Source organism: Malus domestica, chromosome 09 (assembly GCF_042453785.1).
Source record: "Malus domestica chromosome 09, GDT2T_hap1".
In the NCBI taxonomy this organism is placed as follows: Eukaryota; Viridiplantae; Streptophyta; class Magnoliopsida; order Rosales; family Rosaceae; genus Malus; species Malus domestica.
The window spans coordinates 5247964-5259013 of record NC_091669.1 but is presented as its reverse complement, the minus strand read 5'-3'; the positions used below and the strand labels follow the sequence as shown (position 1 = coordinate 5259013).

The following is an 11050-nucleotide window of genomic DNA, read 5'->3' as shown; positions in this document are numbered from 1 at the left end:
GATTTCTTGTCGAGATGTAATCTCAATAATTTTTCAGATAGAATTTTGAGTGCCACGTGTCGATATGTAATTGGTTGTGCATACTTTAGATGAGAAATTTGAAAATATAGCCATTTCAGAGAACATGTATAAAAATATGACCTACTTTTTCTAATTCTTATAAAACTAACCAAAATTTATGTTCCAAAGACTAAATTACCCTAATACTAAAACCTTCTAAGTTCCTCCCTTCTTCCCATTTCTGAATTCTGATTGAGATGCTTCTCTGTTATGTCTGATATCTATCATTTCCTCTGTCTCTTCGGCCTCCGACTTCCATTTTCAACCTTTATATAATTCCATGAGATTGAGCTTCTCTTTCTTTCCAGTATACACAGCTCGCCATTCTGCTAAGTCAGTCGTCTTCCTCACGGGTGTGCGTTGGTAAGTGGGTGGTTGAATCAGTTCAATGACTACTCTATATTTGGTAAATAAAGTTTGCTATCGCAGAATCTGGGACTGAGGAAGTGAGAGGGAAAAGGATTTATGACAGCATATGAAAGGGCAATAATGCATGGAAGACAGCTAGAAGCTGCGATACCAATGATGCATGCAAGTGCAAAACAAAAAATAAAAAACGAAAAAAAAAAACATCAAAACCCGGGAAATTTATGCATAGCCTGTTAAAGATCAACACCAGCCCATTAAGATCAGTTGATACAAAGGAACTAGATTATTCTAGTTCAAACATGCATGGAATTGTTCTAGAAGATTCTAGCATATAATATTGAAGATGGCTGGTGCATGCTTGAATATGTTAGAATATTCTAGCAAGCTAATGTTGGTGGGCAGCTGCAAATGAACTAGATTTTTCTAGTTGAAATCTGCATGTTAAAATCCGTGTGCATGCATAATAAGCTAGAAAGTTCTAGCAGCTTGTAGTATTGTATGGATATTGCAAAGCCTATGTCGGTGATGGTGCAATGCATGATAAGTAGCTAGAAAGTTTTAGCAATACCAAAGTCGGCAAACCTCACACTATAAATATGTGAGGTGCTAAGCTATGTAACCAACCAATCAAGAAGAAAGTAGCCAAGAAGCAAGCAAGTAGGCAACCAAGTGAGAGTGAGAAGAGTAGTCTTGTGAGGAGTGTGAGTGGTTTAGAGTGTGTCTCTAGAAAGTGAGTGAGTGTCATAACTTCTAAGAGTGTCCTTGAAAGTGTGTGTTGTAATATTTTGTGAATGTAATACAAGTAATTTGTTTACTTGTGTTGTCTCTCCAACACTTGTGTTAGAGTTGTGTACTCTAAGTTTTTCCCCAACATAGCCAGCAAACAAAGCCACATTGCCATAATTACCAGTTTACCCTTGATTTTCATACAAGTGGATGAGAGAAAGAGAGCACAAAACGGTATAGCTGCGGGGCGGCGCGTGCTAAAGATTGGCCAGCTGCCGATATCCAATAGAACCCAATGATCCACCTACCACTCAGGTAGCAATCGTGAAACTCGTACGGTTGAGGCATTAACTGCATGGTTTGTGGTAAGAAAAAGGTGACATTCATTTGGGTAAAGAGATAACAAGTTGTGTGGTGGTGCTTGGACCATGATAGTTCAATAATAGGGACGACGTTCAGTGCAAAAAAAACACAAAATTAGGAGGAAGGGAAAGTTTTAGTCTAGGGGTAATTTTGTCTTCTAACATCAATTTTGGTTAAATTTATAAGAATTAAAAAAAATTAGGATATATTTCAGTAAGTGTTCTTTAAAATGGCTATATTTCCAAATTTCCCATTTTAGATAGGATTCTTATCGACATAGCGACATGGCTTAGGTACGACGTCAGCTAACCGTTGCTAGCTGGCGTTATGCTAACGCCAGATAGCCGTTGCATTCAAACGTTTGGGCCAGCTGGTTGGCCTGCTTTGATCTTCCACTTCCACAAAGTGTTGTGACTCGTTGGTGTCTTGCGGCTTCGTAACTTCATTACCACAGAACAACCTCCTAAAGATCTTGGCCTTGTAGGTAAGACCCCATGCATGTCGCCCACGTGTTGTAATTTGTGTTGTTAAGATTCTTGATTCCTCCAACAACTTGAAGGTCACCCATCATGCCAGCAGAACTTCGATAAGCCGAACAAGATTAGTCAACAATCTTGCGAAGTACTAAACTTCTCACGATTCTCAAAAAATTCACTATAACCAGTCTCTGATTGTACCACTCTGATATCAATTGTTGAGAAAAATTAGAGTGCACTATAAGTGTTGGAGAGTGAAAACGTAAACAAATTATTTGTATTACACTTACAAAAATTACAAAACACAAACTCTCAAAGACACAATTTTAGAAGTTATAACACTCTCTCATTGTATAAAGACAAACTCTAGAACACTCACACTCTTATTTGATTCTCACCCTCACACTTAGAGTGAAACTCACTTCTTGATTCTTGCAAGCTACTTGCTTACTTTGCTTCTCTTCTTGCTTCTCTCTTGCTTGCCTACTTGGGTGATTACAATAAGCATAGGTTAGTGCCTTTCTATAGAAGCAGTCCACCCTAAACTCCTAAAAAGGTTCGGATATCATTCGTTGTGTTGCTCATTTATAGTACAAATTATAAGTAGAATTTCTTATAATTGAACCTTTTAAAGCATTCATGCACTAATGTATGACATATTTTAATTGACATATCTCTAAGGACACTAATGTAAAATATAGTTTGAAATGATTCATACCTAATAAACATTCATGCTTTAACATCGTACTATGGCCAATAGGATGTAGTGTTTTGTTTTCTTTAAACGAATGCTGGGTATTGCCGGTCTCGTTTTTGTGTATTTTTGTTGGGAATGTGTCCGAATGTTAAAAGTATTTAAACCCGAAATTCGATTTGCAGTGTCTGAAACTCAACACTGCCTTGCTTTGATTGGAACCTGTGCTTGTGGTTTTAGTTTAAATGGCCATATTCTCAATACATATTTTTGTGTATCCGCACCTTCAATTTGAACTCTCGCCAAACTGAGAACGGTTTCAATATGCTTAATAATTTGATGTCCCGTTTACTTATTCCTGGGATTCTACAGTTATGCTTTTTTTAGTGAATCATGCATTGTCGTGTGTTTTAATTTTTCAGCATGATGATGCACGTTTAGTTTGGACCGCAACAGTGACTTCCCGTACTGCTGTGGCAGAGCCGGCTTCTGCATAGGGCCCCAAAATTTTGGGAGCCCCAAAAATATTTTTTATTGAATATAATAATATTATATATAAATACTGATCAAAAAAAAATATATATATATAAATTTGATGGGCCCAAAAGCAATTAGACTACTACCTAAAATATGTACGAAATTATGTAAAATAATAATTAACAAAGGGCAAAGCTAATCAATCAAAAGTGGAGAACCCCATTGACCGAGGCAAACAGTCCAGAGACTCAGACTTCTTCTCACGCCAAAGTCCCATTGCTGCTTCCCACATTTCTTCTTTCACATCAGATTACTAGAGCACTAGAAGTTAAAATCTCAAACGCATGTCACCAGTGTCCCAGTCTTCTTCCCTTCTCTCTTCGTCCCATTGTTATATGGGGCATTTAGATCCAGGTCCAAAAAAATCAGCTACTTTTGGATTGAGTCCAGTTAGATGTTCTTACCGTTTTTCCCTTTATAGTAAAAATAAATATATATTTAAATTTCCTAATTTATGCATTATTTACTCAAATTTGAATCTTCGAATTCCTCAATCTAGCCACAATTTAAGGAAAAAAATTAAAAGTTCATGTGTATGACTATAAACCCACGACTTAAGTTGAAATGAATGATATATAAACAACCTATGAACAAAACCTATAATATAAGCAATGAACAAAACTTATGGTATAGGTAGATAAATATTTTTAATTTGAATTAGAATATCAAGAAATAATGTGTGTGTGCACTATTAATCCATGGTATAAGGTAGACAGAACAAGATAACCTATGATACAGGTAGATAAACACAATTAACTTGAGATAGATTATGAATAATGTGTGATAGGTAGATAATACAATTTATCCATGACACAGGTAGTATATATAAAACACACGGAGGTAGATTAGAAAAAAAATGCGATATATATACCAAGAAGATCCTTAGAAAATGATGAATAAAAAGATGATGCTGAGGGAGTAAAACACGAAGAGGAAAGAAAGAGTTTTAGAATAGAAAAAAAAAACAGAGAAACATCAACAAAAAAAAAAAAGAATTAAAGCATACAAGATTGGCTAAATTCTACAAATCAAATCAACAATAGAAATTTGAGGTTGGACACCTTTGATCATCTACGCTTGGGAGCAGGGAGGAGGGAAAAAAAAGAAGATATCATGAGGGATGAGAAGGAGACATTGTGAGGGAGAAAGAGAAGGAAGAATAGGAAACGTTTTGGAGGATGAAATAATATTAAAGAGATTTAAATTCCTATACTTAATCCGATCATTAAGCATAAGATAATCCTATGAATAAATAAGGATTAAAAATCATCATAAATAAAAAAAATTAATAATATATTAATTACTTAATTAGTCAATTTAGGGATAAATTTGGCAGGAGAATAAAAATAAGTTGATGTGTACAATGAGCCATTGGACCTAAGTCAATAATCAAGCAAAATTGGACCATATCTCATAAAGGCTCACAAAATTGGACTTATATCAAATTTTCCCTTGTTATATTTCCCACAAATTATTAAACCCTAATTTATAAATTTATGAAATTGAAGAGAAACTTCCGAATCATGAAGGCAATTCAACTGATTAGAGTGATGTAGACTTCGATCAAAATAGAATATTTACTAATTTAAGTATATTGACTTGAAATTTGAAGATTTTGGTATTTCTCATCTATAATGATTTTTTTTTTCTTTTGTACTTTTCAAGGAAAAATAAAGAGAAGAGCAGTCACAAAAAAATTACTAGACGCATTCATATTACAGACTATTAGGTTTTATTGTTTATACTTACTATAATTTTATTGTGATCTTGTTTGAGATATAAAAGATGACACCTATTAGAAAATATCTATCTGATTACTTAGAGTGTCAAAGAAAAAGAAAAGTTAAACAATTGACTCAATCTCAAAAATGAGCTATTGTTAGTTATTAGTATTATTGTTACTTTGTATCTTTCTTCACATTTAATAATATTTAGAAATAGATGGTTAGTTAGTTTTAAAGTTTATTTTGATATTATTGTTCAATTTTTTTTAGGATGTCTTATAAGAAGGATCCTTTTTATGAATTTCGCACAAGATCTCCGAAATCTCAAAGACGTTCCTATGTTGTGGCATACGATTTTCACGATCTGTAAGGAAAAAAGGAAAACTAATGAAAATGGCTTGAAAACTTTGTGTTTTAATGATAAAGACAAAAATAAAAGGTAAAGTAAATAGTACCAAGTTTAACTTTTTAGTATAAAAATATAGTTTTTCATTAAAGTAAACAGTATCATAAATTTTTCGTTAAAATTCCCTGGAGAAAATTCAACAACCAAAGTAATGGTAGTTGTGCAGGCTTGTGGTTCAACACAACACGAACAGCTTTCTCACAGTACAAGTTGGGCATGTGGTTACCATGTGATGTAGACTCTGGCATACTAAAGCTGCTGTCAGTCTTTATTTTGTATTGTTTGTTAATACCACTTGTGTAGTTCTTTCCTTTCTGCATGTACAAGTAAGCCTTCTCCGTAAGGCTTTAAAATACTCCAATTCTATTTTTCAATTCAACAAATCAGTTTGTAAACTGTTTAATATATCAGAGAGTGTTTTTCAAGGGACAAGGATTGTCTGTCATTTGTTTTTCATGCCTTTTCATATCTTTTTATTTTGTGTGGTCACGATTAAATCACGTTAATATTTTATATTATTTTTTATAAAAATAATAAAATAAAAATAAATAATAATATAAAATGTTGACTAAATTTAACCGTGACCATACAAAAAAGACATGAAAGTACATGGAAAAAAAAGAACAGTACTTTTCCAAGCAGCTTACTGACACTTCCAACAACCAAACTACATCTTCCTTTCTTGTGTAGATCATCTCACCCCTCATTCACTCTCTTCTTCGGCCCATCCCAATTCGTCTCTCTTGTTCGGTTTCTTCTAAAATTTTCGGTTTTGAAACTGTACCCAACCGTGTGTAAATTTTCTGTTCGGCTCACGGTTTCAGGGGTCCAGCATTCTTTTCCATCTCCGATGGCAAAACCAGGCTCAGTCAAAGTTATTGAGGCTCGTAGAGTAGCTCCCAAACCAAGCTCGCTGCCGGACTCCGCCCACCCGGATGATGTGTCTCTTCCTCTAACATTCTTTGACCTCCGCTGGCTAAGGTTCCCACCGCCTCAATTCCTTTCCTTCTACAACTTGCCTTCTTTCGACCCATCACACTTCTTCGATTCCATACTTCCGAAACTTAAAACCTCGCTTTCTGCCACCCTCCAACACTTTGTACCTCTAGCAGGAAACCTCACCTGGCCTCTAGACTCCCCCATGCCCCTTCTCAATTATGTCAAAGGCGACGCAATTTTGGTCACAATCGCCGAGTCTGATACTGATTTCCACCGTCTAATTTCAACCAACAACTTTGACATTGAAGCCAAAGAATACCATCCTCTTGTACCCCAATTGGCAGTGTCTCATGACAAAGCTGCTGTGCTGGCATTGCAAATAACCGTCTTTCCCAATGGCGGTTTTTCGATTGGATCAGCCATGCACAAGGCCGTCTTTGATGGCTTATCTGCTTTCTCGTTTTTCAAATTTTGGGGTCACTTATGCAAACATGGAGGAAGAGAAGGAGGAGGACCGCCACCCTTGCCAACTTACAACAGAAAGGTCATTAAGGACCCTGCCGGGCTCCAAGCAATCTTCTCAAACGAGTGGTTAAGACTTGGTGGTCCAAACAATAGAAGCTTAATGCTTTTGGAGGTTGGAGGTCCAGGAGACGGAATTCGAGGCACCTTCGAGTTCACACGAGCGAAAATCGAAATGTTAAGGCGGTCAGTGATGAGGACTATGATGGCAAAGAAGAAGGAACAAGCTGATCACTCAAAACTATTGCATTTGTCGACATATATGCTAACATGCGCCTATACATGGGTTTGCTTAGTCAGGGCTGAAGAGATCAAGACAGAGAAAGTAGTATTCATCCTTCACGTGGACTGCCGGTCGCGCTTAGACCCTCCTCTACCACCAACCTATTTCGGGAATTGCATCGCAGGACATGGAGTAGTTGCGAAAACAAAAGACCTACAGGGAGAAGATGGACTGTTAGTGGCCTTGAATGCAATTAGTGAAGTTATAAAAAGTTTGGACAAGACCCTTTTCGAGGGTGCAGAGACTTGGGTCTCAAGAATCTTGAATACACTACTGCAGCCTAGTACTGATAGAACAATTACCACCGCCGGTTCACCCCGGTTTGATTTTTACGATGCGGCGGATTTCGGATGGGGGAGACCGACGAAGCACGAGATAGTTTCGATAGATGGAACAGGGGCGATATCTTATCAAAAGAGCAAGAATGGCGATGGTGCAGTTGAGGTTGGGTTGGTTTTGGAAAAACGTTACATGGAGGCTTTTGCTTATCTATTTGCTGAAGGTCTTGAAGAAAAGTTAAGCCGTATGTAGTAGAGCATACTACTAAAGCTTTGTGTGTCGTGCTGTGATTTTTCTCGGTTTATTTTTTGTGATTTGTAGATTAATAAAAATGGTTTTCGATTTCATTTGTCATTAAAAAAAAAAATTGAACAAACACTCTGAAGAAACACTGGTGCTGCTGGAGAAAAATCTTTGAAATTATTAGCATACACGGTCAGACTTTGTTCTTGCTTCAAATGTCAAGTTTAAGAAACATCAACCCAAAAACAAAGAATTGCAGGGACACAAAAGGAGCATACTCTCAATTGAATTGTTTTGGTATGCATCATATTGTGATTTGCAATTAAGTAGAAACGGCTTCCGAGTTCATTTGGCATCAATTAAAATATAAAAAAAATAAATTGAACAAACACTCTGAAACATTGGTGCCAGAGAAAACATAAAATTGGAATTATTAGCGTAAGGTTCTCTGAACGAAGCGCCACCCATTGGATAAGGATTGTCTGTGTCTCACTTCTGGTGTCTTTTCGTGCTTTTTGTTTATATGATGACGGTTAATTCATGTCAACATTTTATATTACTATTATTTTTATCTTATTATCTTTATAAAAAAAATATAAAATATTAACGTGATTTAACCGTGACCACACAAAACAAAAAGACACGGAAGGGCACCTGACTTGGGATGGCAGACAATCCTTCTCCGCACCCATTACCCGAGTAGACGGATGTCCAATCACAAAAATGGTTGAACAAGGCTTTGCCACGTTGTTGAAACCATTGCCAGACAAAGAAGACGACGTATGAGGAGGCACCGAATTGGAATCCGAGACCGTCGTCTTTGTCATTGGCGGTGGAGCAAGAGGACCCGACCTGATTTAGACACCGAGCCATTAGCAGTGAACTCATGACGGTACTAAATAGAATAGTGAGTATTTGAGTATAAAATAGTAGAAAGATTAAATTTTTAAACCAAATTTATAAACCAAATGATATATTATCAATAGAAAATAAACACGTTAATCAACACTTGACTAATAATCTAATCATCAACAGCCACATTCTTTGATTTACAAAATTTGATTTAAAATTGTGGTCTTCCTTAGAGCATTTCTAAAGGAAATGTCAAATAAAATATGTCTAAATTTTATTTGATGGCTGATCTGGCAAATTGAATACAAGTGCTAAATTCTTTTCTTTTTCAATAATTGTGTTAAATATTTATTTTATTATTTTATTGGGCCTAGAGTTACGTTAACTATTAAAAAATAATCAAAATTAATTGTAGTTTTTATTCTATTTGTTATTAATGGGATCTATGTATTAAAAAAATTCAATTAAATATATTTGACTTCTTGTTTGCTGTCAAAAGAGGCAGCTAGAAAGTAAGGAATCAAATGACTCACATGTCATATCATATATAGCATATCCATTGAAGAACACCTAAATGTCTTTTAATCCTATTTGGCATATTTGATATCTCCTTTGGAAATAGTCTTAGCATTACCCTCTGATAGGCCTGGTAATTCCTGACATGACCCGATAACCCGACAAGACACGACACGAAATTAAAAGGTGTTCGGGTTGACACGATAACGAATCGGGTCGTTATCAGGTAATCCGATAAACACCTGTTAAGATAACGGTTTGGTTCGGGTATACAAGTAGGTAACACGATACACGATAAGCAAAATATTAATTTTATAACCCAAAAAAAAATACTATAATTATATATATATATAACAATTTTATACCCCTAAAAACTATAATAATTATATATATAATTAAATATTCAAAATTAATGACCATTAGATCGGCTTAAATATATATATATCATTCAATTTCTTAAGTGTTATATGAACAAAATAAATAAATTTAAATCTACTTAATAAATAAATATATATACCATTGAACTTGATATGATACGAATTCTACAAAACTAATTTCAATGATCCAACCATCAAACTTGTTTGTATATGCTTCGATATTGCATCAGCAAAAAACAAAAATTCATAGATTAAGTAACGAGACAAAACTTTTAGACGGTTATCAACGAAAAATCACAATTTAACGGTTATTTTAACTCTGATTTTGATGATTTTTTATAGCTACACTCATTGACCATATATGAATACTATGAATGAACTCAATCTTCAATTTAAAATATTTACACTAATGGATACCACAAAATTTTATGTTATACTTAATGAAAATTTGAATAAACTCTTCAGTATTAGTTAATCTATTGTTTTGATGGGATACACATTCTACGAAACTAGTTTCAACGATCCAACTGTCAAACATGTTTGTATATACTTTGAGATCGCATACACCAAAAATTGAAAAAAATAAACATTCAGAGATCAAATAACGGGACAAAACTTTTCGACAGTTATAAATGAAAAATCATAATTTAACGGTTATTTTAACTCCGATTTTGATGATTTTTTACAGCTACACTCCTTGATCCTAATGAATATAATGAATGAATTCGATCTTCAATTTAAAATATTGACACTAGTGGATACCACAAAATCTTATGTTATATTTAATAAAAGTATAAATAAACTCTAAGTGTTAGTGAATCTATCGTTTTGATGAGATATGCATTCTACGAAACTAATTTCAATGATCCAACCGCCAAACTTGTTTATGTATGCTTCAAGATCGCATACGCTAAAAATCACAAAAAATAAACATTCAGAGATCAAGTAACAGGACAAAACTTTTCGACGGTTATCAACGAAAAATCACAATTTAACGATTATTTTAACTCCGATTTTGATGATTTTCTACAGCTACACTTCTTGACCCTATACGTATACAATGAATGAACTCGATCTTCAATTTAAAATATTTACACTAGTGGATACCACAAAATCTTATGTTATACTTAATGAAAGTATGAATATTCTTAAGTGTTAGTGAATCTATTGTTTTGATGGGATATGCATTCTACAAAACTAGTTTCAACGATCCAACCGTCAAACATGTTTGTATATACTTCGAGATCGCATATGCCAAAAATTGCAAAAAACAAACATTCAAAGATCAAGTAACAGAAAAATACTTTTCGACGGTTATCAACAAAAAATCACGATTTAACGGTTATTTTAACACCGATTTTGATGATTTTTTACAGATACACTTCTTGACCCTATATGAATACAATGAATGAACTTGATCTTCAATTAAAAATATATACACTAGTAGATACCACAAAATTTTATGTTATACTTAATGAAAGTATAAATAAACTTTAAGTGTTAGTGAATCTATCATTTTGATGGGATACGCATTCTACGAAACTAATTTCAACGATCCAACCGTCAAGCTTGTTTGTATATGTTTCAAGATCGCATACGCCAAAAATCGTAAAAAACAAACATTCAAAGATCAAGTAACGGGACAAAACTTTTCGATGGTTATCAACTAAAAATCACGATTTAA

General features: G+C 34.5%; 1 protein-coding gene across 1 annotated transcript; it reads left to right on the top strand.

Annotated features, from left to right (window-relative positions):
* Positions 1-5869: 5869 nt before the first annotated feature.
* LOC103429156 (phenolic glucoside malonyltransferase 2-like) lies at positions 5870-7725 on the top strand. Its single transcript, XM_008367299.3, has one exon. It carries the CDS (start codon positions 6206-6208, stop codon positions 7628-7630), a length of 1425 nt encoding a protein of 474 aa, XP_008365521.2. The 5' UTR covers positions 5870-6205; the 3' UTR covers positions 7631-7725.
* The last annotated feature ends 3325 nt before the right edge of the window (positions 7726-11050 follow it).